The 21,263-nt window shown below is 44.6% G+C and overlaps 1 protein-coding gene across 1 annotated transcript in view; it reads left to right on the top strand.

The window, feature by feature from the left end:
- The first annotated feature begins 594 nt into the window (after positions 1-594).
- GPI (glucose-6-phosphate isomerase) overlaps positions 595-21,263 on the top strand; it is a 54,818-nt gene continuing 34,149 nt past the window's right edge. The window contains exons 1-6 of the mRNA XM_061594588.1: positions 595-795; positions 9,833-9,923; positions 11,500-11,568; positions 18,163-18,282; positions 20,029-20,112; positions 20,191-20,337. Of these exons, the coding sequence (XP_061450572.1) occupies positions 677-795; positions 9,833-9,923; positions 11,500-11,568; positions 18,163-18,282; positions 20,029-20,112; positions 20,191-20,337 (630 nt within the window). The 5' untranslated portion in view covers positions 595-676. The remainder of the gene's footprint in view (positions 796-9,832; positions 9,924-11,499; positions 11,569-18,162; positions 18,283-20,028; positions 20,113-20,190; positions 20,338-21,263) is intronic.

The following is a 21,263-nucleotide window of genomic DNA, read 5'->3' on the forward strand; positions in this document are numbered from 1 at the left end:
AGAGGAAGGGGCTGGTGCAGCCAGGTAGTTTTAGACCCTGGATTTAACACCCATATTGTTAGGTGTGCCTTCCCCCCCCTCCCCCGCCATTCCAGTTTACAACTGATTTTACATTCCTGATACATTGGGCCTTGCTTCTGCAGCCCTGACGCTAAACACGTTTACTTGGGGCTAAGCACGATTTTGTTGTAGAAAAGGACAATACACATTCAAAGTAAAAATAATAAAATGAGCATCCCTAACCACGTATGTTCTTGCCTGCCCCCCTCCAGACTCTCCAAGCAGACGGAAATGATGCTGTGGCAGCCAGCGTCAGCCCTGCTGAGTCCTGGCATGCTCCCCGGGGAGCTGTTTGCCTGTTGCTGCCTCCCCCAACTGCTAGCCATTGACCGTTGGGGGGAGGCGGGCGGGCAGGGTGTGTGTTTGCAGCGAGCCCTGCGCTGCACCCCCATTTCCCCCGCAGACGCAAAGAAGTCGCCGGGTGACGCGGCCCCACCCACGAGAGGCGAGGGCGGGGACTCAAGCAGAGACTCGCCGGGCGCCTTCCTCGGCTGGCGGAGAGGCGGTGCTTCCCCCTCAAAAGCGGCTGCTCCGCCCACCTCGCCTTCTTCCTTTCTTCTCCGGCTCGGAAGGCGGCGAGGTGCTCTGCGTGCACCCCGGCTCGGCTCGGCTCGGCATGGCTCTCTCCGGCGACGCCGCTTTCCAGAAGCTGCTGGCGTGGCACAAGGCCCACGGCGCCACGCTGGTCCTGCGGCAGCTCTTCGGGGCCGACAAGGAGCGCTTCCACAAGTTCAGGTCCGTCCGCGCGGGCGAGCGAAGGCAGGAGGCGGGCGGGCTCGGTCGCTCGCTCGCTCGCTCTTGGGCGCTTACGCGGGGACCCCGTTGCCGGCGCTTCGGAGTTTGCCCTGCGCCTCAGCAACCAGGGAGGGAGCCGCTGGTGGCCAGCCTTTGCAGGGGCGAGGCGCACGCCCGGGCCCGGCTGCAGCTCGCTCCTCTGGCCGCGCAGGTGGGGGTGCTGCTGCAATGGTCCTGCTTGCCCTTGACTCCTCCTTGCAACGCGCTACGTGCGGGCCGGCACAGCCGCGGCTGCTGGACAGAGCGGCCTTGTGGGCCGCGCCGCTTGGCGCACCCCTTGCTGAGTCACGGCGAGGCGCCTCCGCTCCGCTCCTCCGCAACCCACTTATAGTGCGGGGGGGGGGCTGGTCCCATCACCCCCGCGGCCAGCGCCGACACTGGACGCGCCGAGGAAAACAAACGCCTCTCCTCCCCCCGCCCCGGGTGCTGGTGGTCTTGCTCACCTGTTCCAGGCGGTCTGTCAAAACTCGGCTGCAGCCCCCGAGGCGGAGGCTAGGGGCCAGAAGCTCGGATGCGGGTCCCTCGCCCTGGCGTGCAGGGTGCCTCCTTGGGGGAAGGGAATTGCCTTTCAAAGCAAGCAATTTTGCCTTAAATCAAGTCTGGAGCAACGCCTACCTGGTTCTGTCCTCAGTAATAAAATGCAACTAAGAATTTTGCTTCCAAACGGGGACAAATTGTGGGACTTTAACACAATCATCTTTTAAATTTGGGAGTGACTTGGAAGAATCCTGGCGGCGGTTCAGTAATCGCTTAAGATCTTGCAATATCAGACTTACCACGTGGGCATTGAAAAAATAGAAACTAATTGGCTTAATTGATACTACACGTGGTGTTATTTGGAATTCTTCGCAATGTTTGACTCCTGGATATAGGAAGTTTTGCCCGACACGGAGTCAAGGTATTGGTTTGCCTAGCCTACTCTGCCTATAAGTGGCTCTCCTGGGTTTCTGGCAGAGAAGGGCCTTCCCGAACCTGGGGCTCCCCCCATATGATATTGGGGCTGATGGGAGTTGTAGTCCAAACGTCTGAGAGGGAGCCCTGGTTGGGGAAGGCTGGCCTACTTATGAAGTGAGCATTTAACCAGAAATGCTGGGGACTGGAGTTAAAGCCCTGCAGCGTGCATAGTGTGTGCTTCAGCACTGAGCTGTAGCTGGTGTAACTAAAGAACAGTTCCGGCTCGCAACCAAGGTTGCCACGCTTTTCTCCGCAAATGGAACCTGACTTAGGAGACCAATTCTGTGATGTGCAAAATCAGTATATTGCTAGGGAAACCTGGCAGGTGGGGTGGGGTGGGGTGGGGGATGAAATTATGCATATTGGAGCAAAAAATCTGAATTTCACATATACGCCCATGGGGTCTGAACTGGCGGTGACCGACCAGGAGAGAGACCTCGGGGTTGTGGTGGACAGCACGATGAAAATGTCGACCCAGTGTGCAGCAGCTGTGAAAAAGGCAAATTCCATGCTAGCAATAATTAGGAAAGGTATTGAAAATAAAACAGCCAATATCATAATGCCGTTGTATAAATCTATGGTGCGGCCGCATTTGGAATACTGTGTACAGTTCTGATCGCCTCATCTCAAAAAGGATATTCTAGAGTTGGAAAAGGTTCAGAAGAGGGCAACCAGAATGATCAAGGGGATGGAGCGACTCCCTTACGAGGAAAGGTTGCAGCATTTGGGGCTTTTTAGTTTGGAGAAGAGGCGGGTCAGAGGAGACATGATAGAAGTGTATAAAATTATGCATGGCATTGAGAAAGTGGATAGAGAAAAGTTCTTCTCCCTCTCTCATAATACTAGAACTCGTGGACATTCAAAGAAGCTGAATGTTGGAAGATTCAGGACAGACAAAAGGAAGTACTTCTTTACTCAGCGCATAGTTAAACTATGGAATTTGCTCCCACAAGATGCAGTAATGGCCACCAGCTTGGATGGCTTTAAAAGAAGATTAGACAAATTCATGGAGGACAGGGCTATCAATGGCTACTAGCTGTGATGGCTGTGCTCTGCCACCCTAGTCAGAGGCAGCATGCTTCTGAAAACCAGTTGCCGGAAGCCTCGGGAGGGGAGAGTGTTCTTGCACTCGGGTCCTGCTTGCGGGCTTCCCCCAGGCACCTGGCTGGCCACTGTGAGAACAGGATGCTGGACTAGATGGGCCACTGGCCTGATCCAGCAGGCTCTTCTTATGTTCTTATGAAAACCATAGTCCATTCCCAGGTATTCCAATAGAATTTCTAAGCATCTAGAGTTCTTTCTACTCTCTGTCTGTGTTTGCCCTTTAAAAACAGGCAGCAAACTCCTGTCCATGGCCATTTTGTTTCATCCTGTACTGCTTTAACATGCTAGGCATGCTTACACAGAAGTAAGCCTTATTGTATTTGTTGGGACTTGCTTGCCAGGAAATGTTTTTAGGATTGTGGTATTGTAAAATCTACCTGTGTATCAGTTATATAACATTAGATGGTTTTTCACACATTGTGAATCTGTCCAAAGTTTAGTCATATGACTATGGACAGTTAAATTCATAGAATTTCTACTTCTTCTTGAGGTTGAATTTCTGCCTTCTATTATTCTGTTATTTGAAGTACCAAGAAAAAGATCTGTCTAGATGAGTTGTGCTTTAAAGTGGAATCAATTAGCAAGACTCCTGCCACCTGTGTCTTTGCCCAGACAGAGAGCACGTGTGAGTCACATCTTTCTCTAATCTAGAAATCTTGCCCCCTTATCTTAGGGCACTTGCTCTTTTTGGGTGAGATTCAGTCACATACTGCCAAATTCAAGTTGTGCAATTAAAAATGTTTTGACGCTCTTGCGCAGTTAACTCACCTTCCCAAAAGCAGTACCTTGCCCTGCTAGAACAAAAGGCGGGGAAATCTTAGTTGTATCAGGGATTTCAGTGCTGCACACCCCTCTCTGATTGAGGGGCTTTGATGAATGGGGCGTCAATTTGGCTGTGTTGCCTGTGCGTGCCAGTCCCCTGTGGGAAACTGGCCTGCACAGTCAATGCAGAACTGTACCCATCCCATCAGTTGATATCACTGAGTGACAGGCAGGTGTGGTTTTGGGAAAACAGCTTTGCCGGCCATACTGGACCACCTGCTGAGCCAAGGTTGGCTCATGGGCCAAAGGTTCCCCACCCCTGCCCTTGAATGAGCTGATAAGCTTATGAAACAAGGAGACTTCATAAAGAATTCCATTGTAGATTCTTTCATATTTCAAATAATATAATTTACAATTCTTTTTTCCTTTCCCATCCACCCTCACCTCCATAGCTCAGTCTTAGTCAATGTCTGCTGGCTTTAATACTGGTACAGATTTTTTTAAGACTAAGAACCTATGTGCTGTGAACGTGCATCACTTTACATATCACTAGCTAGAGAGACATAGTATAGCACTATAGTGGTTGCCAGTACTTGCTTTAGACCAGCCTTCCACAGCATGGTGCCCGCCACATATTTTGGACTATGGATTTCATCAGCCTTGACCTACGTCCGTGCTGAAGGGAGTTGTAGTCCAAAACGTCTGGAGGGCACAGCGCCCTGTTGGAGAAGGCTGCTTGAGAGAGCCAGCAGTTGTTCCAGGGGTGCAGCTATCAGAAATGCTGCAAGTGGGTAGGTGATGGAAGTTTCCATTTCACTTGTTTTCTGCAGGGAGTGAGGCGACAATGGCTATTCACTGCACCCAGGCAGATGAGTGGTGAATTGCAAGTGATGAATCAGATTACTGTTTGATACCTTCAGACTTGTCTGAAACTTAAGAGTCGATGAGTAGTGGTCCTGTTGTGTAAAGTCTTCACATTGAGACACCTCTTTTTTGCACATTATGAGGCCTTGTATGTGACATCCTTTTCATGGAAAAAGAGGTAGCAATAATGGTAATAACTATTATTATTATTATTAATTAAATTTATATCCCACCCTTCTTCCCAGAAAGATCCCACTGCTAGTTACTACTGAAGTGTTTTGCCTGGTTCAGTAGCAGCCATTTCCTGTATTTTAAAGTATATGTAATATGGCCTTGTTTTCCCCTCTACATGTGCCAACAGGTGTTCTTCAGCAGTAGGGTGGTCTGTGTTATACTTTCGGTCCATTATTGCTTTAGACCAGTGGTTCCAACCTGGGGGCTACAAAGTCAACCGGGGGGAGGCGCGAACAGTAAAGAAATGAATTAGTATTAGTATTATTTAAAAAGTCTTCACTACCTGGATGCTGTCTACTTCCCACTGCTGCTGCTCAGAGGACACCTCCCCTTTGCTTCAGACGAGAGGGGAGGATGTTTGCTGAAGCGGTAGAGCATCTTTCAGGCACACCGAGGGCAGGAGTCTGCCTATAAAACACGTGGCAGATACTGAAGGAGGTTGAGGGCAGAGTTGCCAGGAAGAGGGGATTACTATCACCCACTCTCATCTCCTCACGCTGCCACTGCTGCTGATGCCCTTGCTCAGAATGAGAGGAGAGGGCTGTTTGTGAAGCAAAAAGAAGCAAGGCTAGGCTGCTTTCCCCCTTCCTTCCTGGCAGCCAGCCTGCCTGCCTGCCTTTCTTGACCCCTGCTTTGCTGCCACCTCCTTTTAAAAATTCTTATTTGCGAGGCCACCCAGTTCTCACCTTTGACCCAGATGGAGCCAAGGAGCAGTGAGGAAGCTCAGGACTTGCTCGCCCCCCCCGTCTCTGAAGCTGTGTGTGTGTGCCAGTGTCCCCCCGCCTACAGTGTCCTTCCACCTATATTCTGCCCCCCCCCAACCTCTCCAAGATGCTGCGGCAGTTGAGGGCTTCCCCCTCCCATGTGCCCAAATGCATGCATGCTTGCAGGAGGGGCAGGTGTGCTTGTGTGTGCGCATACACTGATCTGTCTTCTGCTCCACTCTCATTCCCCAAGTGCACGCTACACAAGTCATCAGTTCTGAGTATCATCCCAAAGACTATAAAAGCACTACTCCCCCATCTATCCACCGTGTTGTCTGCAGTGCACAATCTGGTATCCCCATCACTACCACATTGCTGGTTCTTGATTGTTGTTATTTTTTAAAAAAGCTCAGCTGGTTGGTTGGCTGGGATCCTGGTATTGCAGCAGATATGTATTTATTTATTTGTTGCATTTATATCCCATCTTTCCTCCAGGTTGCTCAAAGTGATGTACATGGTTCCCCCTTTCCATTTTATCCTTACACCATCCCTGTGAGATAGGTCAGGCTGAGGGACTGTGTCTGGTCCAAGGTCACCCAGTTGGCTTCATGGCTGGGGGGGATTTGAACCTGGTTCTTAGTCCAACACTGTGACCCACTGGTGTTGGGAGACAGGACTGTACATCTTCAGACTTTGTGTGTGTGTGTGTGGGAGGGAGATACCAATTTGATTGGACCTTTGCATTAAGAAAAGAAAGTAACACCTCCCTATCTGGAAAGGGATATTTGGAGATGTGATTTTGCCATGTACCTTTTTTTCAATTAACAGACACTAAAATTACAATTAGCATGGGAGGGGTCACGAAATATTTTGAGCTTACAAAGGGGGTTCCATGCTTATAAAGCTTGGGAATCACTGCTTTAGACCATGTGGTGCTTGACTGGTTGTGGGATTATTGCAAAGAAAACTAGTTTAGAATAAGCTTGTTGGTCTTATCTAGAAAGGCATCTGTGTTCTTGAGCTAGGAGGGCATTCTTGGGATCACTTAGTACAAGTTTGTTATGTTAAAAAGGTTTTGAGTGTGCAGTCTTGCTTGGTGATTGTCAAAATGCATCAGGACGTCATGGAGATGATGGTGAAAGTAGACTGTGCAAGGCTGAGATCAGGCCATCCCTAGGACTCTTCTCAGCTGCGTCCAGGGTCTGTGTTGCTGCTGGGGAATGAGTAAAATGCTGCTGACTGCAAGGCGAAGATGTTGGGCTCCCAAAGTGATATTGATGGCTAGTTGGGCTATAAGCTTGCCAAGAAGCTGAAGATGTTTGAAAGGATGCCATGGTCATCTGTAATAAATAAAAATGATGATGCAATTTTCAGCTCAAATTGAAGTACTGTCCAGTCTGGTGCCTCATTAGCACCAATGTAGTTTTAAGTCAGCCTTCCCCAATCTGGTGAACCCCAGATGTTTAGGATTCCAGCTTGCTCGCTGGGGCAGATGGGATTGTAGTCCAGAACATCTGGAGGGCACAAGGTTGGGGAAGGCTGGTTTATATGATGGACACCCTGTGTGCCTGCAAGGTGTTGGTCCCTTCAGCCTGTTGCTTTTTCAGCAATTAATTGGAACTGTTCTCAGAATGGTGCTGATGGATTGCTGAGCACAAACAGCATGTCTAGATTCTATCTATAGTTCGCTTCTTTCTCCCGTGTAGGCATGCAAGGGCGCCTCGTAACATCACTATAACAAAATGATTGGGACCTAATTGGATTAAAAGCAGAAAGAGGCCAACCACCATCAAATCCAAATAGCGAAAGATCTAAAAAGCAGCAGTAAATGTCTCCCCTCTCAAAGGCCTCCTTTGCTTTGCTTGCTTAAAATCCTTGTCTTTGGGAAACTGCCTTACTCCTAGTGGATGCTATGCTAGTCTAAATTCAGATAAAGAAGGATTTTGGAGCAGGGGTTTCCCAGAGGTACGTGATACACCTGTGCAGAGTGTATTATGATTCTCCCCAACACCCTCCCCTAAAACCCCGTTTGCTCAAAAACTGAACTTTGTTTCTTGTTGGGTCTCTTTCCTTTCTGTTTTGGACTTGCTAGTTGGAGTTAGGCCAGGACGGTGCTACTCTAGTCCTGTGCTGCTTCCCTTTCTCAGTATAGCAGAGGAGCCCTAGCAAAGCAAAATCAATTGCGGTTCACTCTTCCTGCCGTCTAATGTGGCCTTTCCAGACGGCTACCATGAATGTATCTGCTGAGAGATGTCAGAAGCTAATCCACCCTCTGGATTAGATTCCCGTTGATTGTGGCTTCTTATATGGGACTCTTCTGGAGAGTTTTATCTTACTGCTCAGTCTGCATATATAAGGTCAGCACCACTTCTTGACTGCATCTGGGATTCTCATTTTAATGCTCTGCCATGTGGAAACATGTAAAAGCTGGGAAAAGACCCACTCGGGCATACTGGGCCAGATTTATGGTTCATCCAGCCTCGTACTGTTGACTCTGGGTGGCAGCACCTGGAATGGCATGGTACCTTCTTAGGTGGGGTAGGCAGGAGGTAGATCAGGATCTACTGGTAGATCTCTGCCTGATTTTCAGTATATCAGCAAGACTTTCTCACTCCCAGTTGTTTAACAATAGCAGCCACAAAAAAAATTTCTTGCCTAAATTAGACTGCTGAAATGAAGAAAGCTAACCAGAAGATTGTTGTGTGAAAGGATTGCACAAGTTTCATTCTGGTACTGAAGAGAAATTCTTAGGCTCGGAATGTACTCATTTAATCCTGACTGTATGTCTTTGCCTCTGATTATATTTGATAGAACTTGTGACTCCAGTGAACTCTATAGTAGATCCAAGAGGCCTGGCGTCTGCCCACTCCTGTTCCTGCCATTCAGCCTGGTTCTAGAAACCTCTGCCGCTGCGCACATTTCAGCGCAAGTTTTGCAGAGTTGAGATTGGGCTGGCTAGATAGATGATTTTGGAAATATCAAAGGCAGTGGCCGTGAGAGATAGGACAGATTTGGCTCATCCATTGGGAAGCTGAAATGGGGCTTGTGAAGGAGAATTAACAGGAGACTGCTCAGAGTGGTTTCTGTGTGTGGAGGGGGGTTAAAGCTGCCATTTGGATTCTTTACCTGGGGTACCAGAATCTCTCACCTGTCCTGGGGTTGTATAGGGAAGTCTGCCTCATGCACTGTGGAGACATTTCTTGCTTTTCCTCAGATTCTGAAGACAAGGATTCTGGTCCAATCAGGGGAAACAACAGACATGAGAACTTGGTCACTCTCGAACATGGCTGCGGCCTGCTTGACACGTCTCTTTCCACCTTAGCAGCAGCTCAATATTCTTGGATGCTGCATTGCAAGATGGGTGCTCAAGGAGAAGGTGCTTTGTCAAGGGAGGACTTGGAAAGCGTCTTAGAGGTTCTGCTAAACCAGCTGTGGAAATATAACTGGAACATTGACCTCCCTATGTCTGTTTTAGAACTGCTGGTGTATTATTTGCAGCCTCTTTTGTCTTGAGGTCTACCTTTGTGTTGTCTTAATTAGCAAAATTAAGTATCTCCTTGCCATGTATTGGACCAATCCAAGGCTAATGTTATAATGTGGGCTTGTAGACTTTGCAGTTGGTGTTTTCCTGACTTCTCTTGCTGGCTTTGAATACTGTAAATCTGGAAATGAGTTTACACTGTGGGAAGTGATGCCTGTCAAATTATTTGACTGAACTTTGTCTCCAGTGTTACCCTCATGCTTGGGTCAACTGTTCAAATAAGCCCATGTACTTTGGAGAGTTTCACTGGGACAGTTGAGGATTAGATTATACAGTTCCCAAACAGGATTAGCATGTAAATGGGCAGAAGAGGTGAATAATTCTTTCTCCATTGACTACTTGTACCTTGTGCAGTCCAGTGCATTTATTAAAATATTCTAGATTTTTTGGGAGACACCACATTTTCAACTCCAGAATCTGCCTTTATTAGGATCATCTGAAAGGTCACAAAATAGTAAACATTTTTTTGAGTTCTCCAGGACTCTTCAAACAAAATGTTACCCAAAGCAGAAAGTAGAGATGAGGAAAAATTAAAAAGTGCAAAGGTTAGGCTGGATCTTGTAGACACAAGGTCAATTTGCAGACTTGGTTCCAAGATGGAGTTTGCAGGCTGAATACTATACTTGATCTTTTCCAAAAGGCCGAGAAAAAGTCTGCTTGCTGCTGCTGGCCTTGATGTTTAGAACAGGTGTGTGTGTATAGAAAAAAATATCTATGTAATAATTTCCAATAAATCATTTTTAAAAGCCTACCCATGCAGAGCAGTGTTTTTGAAAATGTTGTTTATATATAATGGCTCTGGTTTTTTTGACAGCTTGACCTTGAACAGTGAACATGGGGACATCTTGGTGGACTATTCAAAGAACCTTGTGACAGAAGAAGTGATGAAGTTGCTGATAGCATTGGTAATTCATCATGTATATGAATCATATTTATTGAGAACCATCGTTAATCCTGCTGTTAATTACAAAAATTCCAAAGCAGTTTACAGCAATAAAACTAACAATAATAATAAAACACGATAAAAACAAAATATCAGAATTGCCCTAACTGGGATAATTAGAAATGGTAAAAATGGCCAGGCAACATCTGGGCAAATAAATATGTTTTCAATAAGCAGCAAAAGCTTCTTACAGTTGGTGCTTGCTAAAGAATATGGATGCTACTTTCAGTGTATGTTGAAAGATTCTGGACAGACAAAGAAAGTGCTTCTTCAGATGGCGCATAGTGGAACTGTGGAACTCACTCCCACGAGAGGCAGTGATGGCCACCAACTTGGATGACTGTCAGTGGCCACTAAACATGATTGGCTACGTTCCACCTCCACTGTTGGGAGCAGTGTGCCTCTGAATCCCAGTTGGTAGGAATCACAAACAAGGAGAATTGCTGTTGCACCCGGGTCGTGTTTGCGGGCTTCCCATTGGGGCATCTTGTGGACCACTTTGAGGACAGATGCTGGACTAGAAGGCCATTGGGCTGATCCAGCAGGCTCTTATATGATGCTTTACAGAAGCAAATACATGAAGCAAAACAAATCTCCATCTTAATACAGAATACAAATGAACTCTTACACAAAAATGTAAATCAGTACAGTGTAGTGTTTGGGAGCAGATTGCAGAGGGCAGTTTCCAGGTTCATGTTACAGTTTAGCTGCTCTGGTTTCATAAAACCCAGGATTGTCTACACAGAATCGTGGAGCCAATCTGCCCTAATCAGAGATGCAAGATACAGCCGTCCAGTGAGTTAAGGAGTTAGATAAGATTTTTGACAAAATGTAACCCAGCCTTCGCCAACCTGGTGCCCTCCAGATGTTTTGAACTGCAACTCCTTATTACCCCATGGTGGCTGGGACCAATGGAAGTAGTAGTTCAAAAAGATTTGGAGAGCACCAGGTTGGCAAAGGTGATTTGGAGCAGAGATTGGGGACCATTTTTAGCCTGAAGGCTGCATTTCCTTCTGAGCAACTTTCTAGGTGCCACATGCCAGAGGTGGGCAGGGCCAGAGGCAAAACTGAGCAGAGCAACTTGTGTGAACTTCATGTTTCTACAGTAGGTTAGTTTCTACAAGCATTCACACACCTCCCTCTCTTCCATCAAGGTAAGCAGGAGGCATTACTGGAATTCAAGGATACATTCCAACCTTGAACTCTGGGAAGGAGGCAGGGCCAGTAAGTGGTGTAGCCTGGACAGAGTTCAGGGGGCCCTATAGAGAGGCCTGGGGGGCACATTTAGCCCTGGGGCTGAGGTTCCCCGTCCCTGATTTAGAGGAGCTCCGAGGGTGGGCAGAGAAGACTGATGCACAACCTGTGTATCTCTTGTCACCCACCAAGATATCTGCCCAAAGGGAGACCACTGGCATAGCAGACTCGGCCAAACTGAGCTACACTGGAAGGGAAGGGATAGAGAGGGAGTGTAATCTCTAACGTGACTGGTGTGGGTGGAAAGCTGTTCTATTTACTAAGCAGTCAACTTTCACTTTCAGGCAAAATCGAGGGGCGTTGAAAAAGCTAGGGAGCAAATGTTCACTGGAGAAAAGATCAACTTCACGGAGGTATGCCTACTTTTAGTTTGATCTGTCGGTTCCTGTTGAATAACAGGGGATGGGGTTGGGCGTTCAAACACACAGTATGGCTGGCTTTGTATTTCTTTGTGCTTTGAGCACGGAACTGCGTTTTCTGGAAAATTTTGAACTGGAAATTTTTCCATTTGTAGTGGAACATTTTCTGAAGCTTAGAATGATCTGATTTATCATGTTTATTTTAAAGCTAAAAATTGTAACAGCCAAGCTTGCGTAATATTGTATTTGCAGTTGACATCCATTCATTGTTACTAATGAGGGTATGAAACGGGAAATTTTATATGAAAAAGTTAAGCACCAAAAATTTTACTTTGTTCAAAAATGTTCCACCCCATGTTACTGGCTTCAAGCTAATAATGTGCCATGATTCTGCTTTCTTGTTTTGCTCCTGATAATCAAGTAGTTTGAACAAGCTTGTTTGTCAAGAGTAGAAGTTGTAGCTAATTGTCTTAAAATACATGCGGTATTTATCTTTAACAAAAAAAATTTGCCCCATACTTCAGAACAGCTAGCAAATCCAAAGTTTTTTCTCCACGCTTTTAACCTTGCAACAACCCTGCAAGGTATTTTAGGCTGAGGGAGAGTGATTAGCCCAGGTCGCCTAATGAGCTTCATGGGCAAATCTGGGTCTTCCTGGTCTTAATTCAATATACCACACTGGTGTTAGAATAAAAAAAAAAATTAATAAAACTATACACAAAAAACCTTGACAGCCTTAATAAGAGAAAAAAATAGCTAATCTCAAATAAAGGTGAATATTGCATGTGTATGTTGAGAGATTTTGGAGGGGGGCGGGTTAGGGGGTGAGATGCATCTGCTCACTGTGCTCTCCATGTTTTGCTGTGTGGTCCCAGGATTTAAATATTGGCTTGGCTTTCATTTGCCAGATTCAGGAAGAAATTGCATCGTTTTTTCAATAAACACTTTGTTGTTGTTTGGAGGTTTACTTTTTTACTCTAGATGTGGATATGGTCCCATTCTGTCAAAAAGTGTATTGCAACTATATGGGAGCACGTCTCCCCTATGATCTTAAACTATGATCTTCCCTCCCCCTCTGTGGTAGTCTTATAGTTGTTAAGAATCAAGGAAGAGCTGTCTTTGTGTCAACCATGTGTGATATGAAGCAGGAGTTTCCCTGGTGACCTTGGAGGACCATCTTCCCTTGACCAAGCCACCATTGCCTACTGGAGGGTCTGAAATAAACAGTATAATAAAGGGCTGGTATAAGGATTATTGTTTCAATAATGCTTGCATCAGCCCGGTATTACATTCATTATAACACAGTGACCCATAACATGAAGCTGGTTGAGTACTTGCATTGTTCCTTTTGTATTAGGTATTATTCTCAACAGAATTCTTTACCTCTACAAAGCAAAAATGTACCCAGGTTCTTGGAATTTATCATTGCTTCAAGTAAATTTTAAGGAACTTCTTTGAGCTGTGTCAGTGTGTAAAAGCTACTTCCTCTTTATGGCAACGGAAGCTCACTTGAAGCTCCCCTTTTGTGGCTCTGGCATCCGTTATTGGCTGCAAGTGCCAGCGCATGGGACATCTGAAGAATGGTCTTCGCTGTGTGCCAAAGTCATCAAAAGCCCTTGGGCAGAAGGCAAAGACAGGGGATGTGGGCGCTTAGTCAGTGGTTAGCCCAGTAGAGGCTAAGTAGAGGAGTTCAGCTATTTCCCCCTTCCCTTGGAATGGCATCAGCCGGAAACAGGAGGGTGTTCTGTTTGGACATGCTTTTTGCAATATTATTGGATCTTTCTGGTTTTGTGGAGGTTTTTTTGAAGCTGTTGCTGCAATGATTTTTTTTCCCTTGGTGAATTGTGGTAATGTGGTTGGTTTTTTAAAAATATATTTATTTTTTGTATGTTTATAAACTGTTATGAGGACTTCTGTGGCTGAGAGTACAGGTTACAAATATAAACCCTGTTCCCTCCACACATTGGGGCTACCTCTGTCGCTGGGGTGCCTCTGCTACTGGGCCAGGAGTGTCCTCAGCAGCACTCTTCCTCCCCTGGCCCTTGAGCATAAGAAGGGCCCTGCGGCAGCTGGGCCAGGCCAAGGGGGCCCATCGAGTCACGCATCCTGGTCTCGCAGTGGCCAGCCTTGGCCCTTTGGACGTCCCCTCCTTTGGGTAGGGTGCTGCTGTCATTTCATCCCTCTCCTGGCTGAGGTTGGTTGGGGAAGCTGGGCGGTACTCCCCCCCCCCAAAAAAAAGCATGTTTAGTACAGTAGGAGGTTTTTAAAAATAAACTTTATTTCTCTTCAGCTGCAGTTGCCTTTAAGAGAGGCTAGGGTTATCATGTGAGTACTCTGGGAGTACCGCAGCAGCGAGTTGGGGTGTGGATTATTACAATTAAGGTTATTATTGTTACCTAATAATAACCCCTGGCTGAAGTGTTGGGCAAGCTACAGATCTAGTTTGAAAGATGCATTACTGGAAGTTGCTCTCATACTCTGAAACACACATTTCCCCTTCCAAAGGGCTCTCAAGACACTTTGAAAAGCCATAAGAAGTGCAGAAATTACACATCCAAGTTTCTCCATCCTAATTAGGAAATCTACTTTTTTGACCTTTTCTATTTCCACGCCCTGCTCCTTGTTCTTGACTGTTCAAAGCTTTCTGTTCCACAGCTTCTGCTTAGCAAAGCCTTACAGAAGTCTTGGGCATCTGACCCAATAGTGATTATGGCTGCTTAGGATTGTTAGTATACTGTAGTCCTGAGTATCTAATTCCCCTCACACCTTTTTTGATTTTTATTTGCTGATCATTTATATTGTCTATATATGTTGTATTTAGGGATGTGATTTGCTGGACCGTTACGATGGTCTGGTCTGTAGCAGTCCACTGTAGTAACAAAAAATTATGTGATTGATTTTGTTGCCTGTGATGATTCTGTAATGGTCTTATATGTTGTTTACCTGTTGATGTTACCTCCACACATTTCCTGATTTTATTCTTCAAGTGGAATTTGTCACCATTCCTAATTGTATTTGTACATTTTGAAAGGCTGATTTGATATAAATCATAATTTAAATAGCTTCTCTGGAGGACTCAATTTTAGTGATTTAAATCACTAGTGAGGAAGATTCTGTTTAATCATTTTTTAGCAGAAATACATTGTTTAATATAACCTTAATACATATTCAAAGATGTAGGTTTCATTAGAAGGTAGGTACACACTTACCAATCCTGAATTGTTTTCAGATTAATTTTCTGTAAAAAAAAAAGGGGGGGGGATGATTTGGTCATTCTAGTACTAAAGCAGAATAATGAGCTTGTGAAGTCATTTAGGAGATGAGCCACCTCCAATTATTCAGTTAATCATATCTTTGACGTGATGTGCCAGAATCGCTACCACTAAACAGGCTTTAAAATTGTACTAATAAGATTGCTTATTCTTCTGGTTAGTTTTCTTCTTTAACAAACAGCAACATTAACGAAACATGCGTATGGATTTGAGAGCCAGTGTGGTGTAGTGGTTAAGGTGTTGGACTACGACCTGGGAGACCAGAGTTCGAATCCCCACACAGCCATGAAGCTCACTGGGTGACCTTGGGCCAGTCACTGCCTCTCAGCCTCAGAGGAAGGCAATGGTAAACCCCCTCTGAATACCACTTACCATGGAAACATGGCGACCCTGTGAATAAGGTTTTCATGGTAAGCGGTATTCAGAGGTGGTTTACTATTGCCTCTCTCTGAGCCTTGAAGGCAATCCACTTCCTTCCTTTTTCAACTATTTCAGTTTTTGGATAAAATAAAATTTAGGCAATTTCAACCAAATCAACATGAGAAACTTAAAATATTGGGAGGTACCGTTAACTCAGTCTTCTTCTTCACCTTTGTCTTCCTTGTTCATTTTCTGGAAAAGGAATACAAGCTTTCCTGTTTTTTCAGTTCCCAACTTATTTCTCAGTGTAGAATGAATTTGTCCACAGGAAGAAAAATACCTGTAGAAGAGGCTACTGCTGTTAATAGCTGGATTACCACTTCAGTTGTCTCCTCCTTGTTTAGATCTCCTGTCTCCCCAAATTCTCTGTTCATTGACCTTCTCTATCTTTGCACTTAAGAGAAAGGCAAGGCTGAAACAGAGAGAGAGAGAGAACACTTCATGTACACCATCTGCAGAATGGGACTGATCAGATTATCTCCCATCTCCATAAATTGCTGTTAACATATTCACAGAATATAATTAGAAGTTGTGCAATTATGTTCATAATGATACTTTGACCTAAGCTCTTTCTTGACTAGTTGTTGTAAGAAAAATTTGAAATCTGATTTAAATTTTAAAAATCCAACCCAATGCAGAGCATCCCCTCCCTGATGCATGCAGTCCATGCATGGCACCAAGCAGTACTTACTAAGAGACCCTTTGGAATGAGAATTGGCGCTGTGGGACTGGAATGTAGTCCAAAGGGTTTCTGTAGTGGTGACATCCCTGGAGCACTGGCTAGGGTGGAAACGGCCCTTTGCAACGCCCTAGAACAATGGGTGTTGCTTGCAGAGCTGTCATCCACTGTGGTGTACTGGAAGAGGTTCCTGATGGATTGTCTCCCAAATCATAAAGGAAAACCAGTGCAACCATAACAAAAAATAGTTTGGTATTGATTTGAAGGAGCAATACAACTAGTTATGCTTAGTTCTTTGTTGTTGTTGTTGTAAGTATCAAGAACGCCTGGTTTGTTAAGGCTGTTAACTAAAGTGGTTCTGTGGCAAGGAATTGTGGGGGAAACATCTTGCCTGAATTAGGGCCTCTAGAAGGCTGTGAGACTGTCGGTTCTCACAGCTGAACTCAGTTAATTAGGTAGTAAGAACACCTGCTTATCAGCCTGAGACTGGTACCTCAAGGCCAGAGGCCTGGGAAGGTTGGAGAAGCCCGTGAGGAGCAAAAGCTAGGAAAGGTTCCATCATCAGCAAACCCCCTGATTGGCTAATTAATTCTTGGCTGTTGCTGGCTTTTTCCCATAAAGTACATTCTGGGTTTTGTTCCCCAATGTTCCCTGGTACTACCTGATGTTGGGGTTCCATCTGCTATCCAGGCTATACATCCCTGGGAAGATGTGGAACCATGAAGTTACTCTGCTTGTCTTCCTATATTGTGTGAGTATAGATTAGGCTAGGCAGATTTGTTGTTTTACTTGTGACTTGAACTCTCTGCATTTTGTATTTTTACTTAACCCTTGGGGTGTTTGGTTTAAGGAATTATTTTGCAGTTACGTTTTTTGCACTTATATTTTATTTTAATAAAGCTACCTCATTTACCAGTGTGTGTTCATTTCATTGGGAATTTGGCCCTTAATCCGGCACCTTGGCCATTTAGCTACAGTATAGTTGGGTATTTTGCCTTAAGGCTCCAAGACGAGGAGTGCATCTTTGGCTCCTGTCTTTTGGAATCCTTGGCATCATGTCTATTTCTGGCACTTTGAGTTTCCCCTTGGCCCAGAGTGGGTGACCAGATTTAATGAGTGGTGGCAATCCCTTACAGGGCTGGTGTTGGTTTAACTCAGCCCTGGTAAGGGAGGCATGGGCTGTGCCTGGCCAGAATCAATTGCCCTGGGCTTGGGAGTTGACCCCTCAGAGAGAATTCTTTACAGTAAGAAATTCTTGCAGGAGTGATTTGCTTGGCCAATGCTTCATTGACACCTGAAACTTAATATGGCGAAGACAGAATTGCTCATCTTTCCTTCTAAGCTCTCTTTTCTGTATACATTTCCCATCACTGTTAACAACATCCCTCTGTATCCCGTGGAGGAAGCACATAGTCTTGGTTTTACTTCAGACTTTTCTCTTTCTTTTGTTGCCCACATTAAGGCTGTACCAAAGCCCTGATGTTTTTCCCTCTATAACATTGCTAGAATCAGACCTTTTTTGTCTGTCTCTTCTGCAAAGGCATTAGTTCATGCTTTAGTTATTTCTCACCTTGACTGTTGTGGTCTTCTTTTGACTGGTCTTCCACGAACTCGTATCAGACCCTTGGTTTCTATTCAACACTCCACTGCCAAGGTCATTTATCTGGCCCATCGTTTTAACCATTTACTTTTGAAGTCCCTGCACTGGCTCCTTATTTATTTCAGGAGTCGGTACAAGCTTCTTGTTTTAATTTTTAACGCTTTACGGGATCTGGCTCCTCCTTATCTCTCGTTTCTCATTCTAGCCCTGCTCGGAATCTCTTCTCCTCAAACTCTGGGCTTCTAACCCTTCTCAGGGTTGTTTACTCTTTAGCTCAACTTCGTCCATTTTCTCTTGTTGCTCTATTCCTGGAATTGTCTCCCAGAGTACTTGCAAACTCCCTCATTTTAATTTTTAAGTCTTATTTAAAAACTTGGCTTTTTCCCAAAGCTTTTGGAATTTCAGCTTAGGTTTTTCATTTTTTAAATTTGGGTATCTAGAGTATGTGCATTTGAAGTCCTCTATTTGTTCCCCTCTTCCTTTTTTGTCTGCATTTTATTTTGTTTAGAGTGTATGCCTTATGGGGCAGGGACCTGATTTTTTTTAATGTACAGTCCCATAGTGCTATATAAATACATGAGGATAATTGGCACTTGCTGTAACTCTTCTTGTTTCAGAACCGAGCTGTGCTCCATATTGCTTTGCGGAATCGCTCAAATACTCCAATATTAGTTGAAGGCAAAGATGTAGTCCCAGAAGTGAACAAAGTTTTGGAGAAGATGAAGACTTTCTGCCAGGTAAAACATATTTGCTGGGTGTGTGTCCTCCTCCCCCCAAAGTGTATGAGGCATCATATCTAATATAGGCTCACAAGTGGAGTAGCAACTTTGCTGAACTCACTAGCCCCTCTGCTGGGCACACATTTCTAATGAATCAAATTAATCTTTATTGTATAGCAAAAATACTGCTTTCAGGCCGTACTGTACTATACAACAGCATTCTTCAATTTTGGAGTCCCCAGTTGGAATACAACTGCCATGGTCCCTGACCATTGGATAACCTGGCAGAGGGTGAAGGGAGCTGTAGTCTGGCAACATCTTAGGGACCCAAGACTGAAGAACAATGCTGTACAATACATCAGTTTTCACCATTCTAGTGCCTTCCAGGTGCTTGGGACTTTTAACTTGTATCAGTCTGAAGCTGATGGATAGCAGTTGTAATTAATTAGGTTGTCTCCACTAGGGGAAAATGGTCTCCACTTGGTGAAAAATTATTTCAGGGTGCAAAGGTTGCTGGAACAAGGAACAACCATGGCTGTTACCCCATATTTTGAAAATCTAGCAGTTACTCGGACTTGCATAGATTGGAACCCGTGATCCCTTGTGAGACAGAGGAGCTGTAGGGTAACATTCTCTTGACATGTTAATTTTATAAATAGGGAAGGAAGACATCCACCCCACTCCCTGCTGCCTGAAGTGATAAAAATTAGGAACAGTTTTACTGCAAGAGCTTGCAGCTTATGTAGACTGGCCATGCACTTAGAGCAGCTTTGGGGAACCTGTGTCCCTCCAGATGATGTTGGACTACAACTCGCATCATTTGTGACCTTTGGCCATACTGGCTGGAGTTGATGGGAGTTGAAATCCAGCAACATTGGCAGGGACACAGGTTCCCCATAGAGTTTTTGGGCAAAGGATCTGCAGTGTTGGGGACCAAAGAGAGTCACTGTCTAGTGACACCTGGGAGTGTGAAACAAATTGGATTAGATCACTTCCCAGCACTCTAAAGATCATAACCGAGGCTAATTAGATATTTTTGTTGGTGGTCTTGGCAGAGAGGCTAGTCAAGAAGGAGATGCAAGAGCAGGAAGAATGTAAAAGGCAGAGCCAATTGTTCTGTATCCCCCTTAAGTCAAAAGGGATGCCAAGGTAACTGCCCTAACGAGCCCAGTTCTATAGGCTAAATATAAATAATGTAGTAGATTGTCCAGCATCATTTGGACTGAGAGACAGATTTCTATGAGATTCTTGTAGTAAAGTAGCAGTCCTTGGTCATACAAACACAGAACTTCATAGACTTAAACCAAGAAGGTGGTTTGAGGTCACACTCTGTGTAATTGGACTGCATACTCAGGGACAAAAACACAATCATTATTAGCAATTCATAAACTGCTACATGTCACTCAAGTTCTAGAACTGTCTCTTGAAATCCTTTAAAATAGAATTGGATACTCTGCAATTTTATTTATTTCAGTTATTTCTACCCTACTTTCCAAGATACAAATCTTTCTAAGGCAGCTAACAAATGATACTAAATTACATTTTAAACAATATTAACATGTTTAAAAGACCTCTGGATCCTTCCCACAGAGCAGCTGGTGGTAGATGGCCCTGTGGGTGAATGTTCCCTCTAGACTGAAAAAATAGTTGCCCAAGCAATTGAAATCTAACATCCAGTTCCTAAACATGTTCTCTTGAAAATGAGGGGGAAATTACTGGAAGCGTTGTATAACGGTAATCTGCACTGTGTTTGCATCCTTGCAGAAAGTTCGTAGTGGTGACTGGAAAGGCTACACAGGAAAAGCCATCACTGATGTGGTCAACGTTGGCATTGGTGGATCGGACTTGGTGAGCTGTTCTGCTGTGTATCTTCTCCACATAAAGATGGTCTAAACGTTCAACAGCACTAACAGCCTTTTTCTTTAGGGCCCCCTCATGGTGACTGAAGCTCTTAAGCCATATTCCAAAGGTGGTCCCCGTGTTTGGTTTGTATCTAACATTGATGGTACCCACATGGCCAAAACTCTGGCTGAGCTAAAACCTGAGACAACACTCTTCATCGTTGCATCCAAGGTAAGTCCTGGTCTAGGAAGGAATGTCACAATTCTTCCATCCATCAGTAGCCTCGGCTAGGGCCCAACCTGTCCAGCCTCTGGGGCCTGCCCTGTGTCTTAGATCAGTATCGTGTGGCTAGGCTGTCTGGGGCTGATGGGAATTGTAGTTCAAAACATCTGAAAGGCACCAGATTAGGGAAGGCTGCTGTAAAGAGCCTTTGCTTATATCAGCACTGGTAACTAAGCAGGTTTTTCCCCCCTCTTAGTTTATTGCAGTGGTCCTAATTAGCCACCAGCTTTAGCAAAACCTGCTGGCTTTGGACTTAGCTGAACTAGTTGGAAAAGACTTCTGTTTGTATGACAGTGACAGATGTACTGATTTTTTTTTTAAAAAGCTTGGATTGCTGTTGATGTAAAATGCAAGCTGTGCTTTGTTAGGTTCTTCAAGATTTCATCTAGGAGACAATAGACTGGAATGTTAGGATGCTGAAGTATGAAGGGAACTTCAAACGGTTGGCTTTGTTTTTGTGAATAACAAAAAGTATATTTGTATGATTTATGTTTAATGACTTGTGCTTTTAATTTTGTATTGTGGATTTTAAATTTTTATGTACACATCCTGAAACTCACTTTTGGATAAATGTATGGTATAAAAATTATTGAGAAACAAATAAATGAATTCACATTTCCTGCCTGAAAGCCATTGGGAAAGCTAACATGTCTCTCATTTGCCTGGTGACTTCCAGATAATTGGATAGGTTGGGAAATAGGTGAATGGCATTTTTTAAAGCTTGCTTTAAAACTAACCTTTGTTGAAACCATTTTTGGAGATGGGTGGGAGAGGAGAGGGAACATGATGTTGGTTCTTAAAGCTACATTTTAATGGTTGGATAAACTTCAATAGAGCAGGGTGATTTTGACAGAATTGCATGACTGATCATGTTT

This window comes from Rhineura floridana, chromosome 13 (genome assembly GCF_030035675.1).
Source record: "Rhineura floridana isolate rRhiFlo1 chromosome 13, rRhiFlo1.hap2, whole genome shotgun sequence".
Lineage (NCBI taxonomy): Eukaryota > Metazoa > Chordata > Lepidosauria > Squamata > Rhineuridae > Rhineura > Rhineura floridana.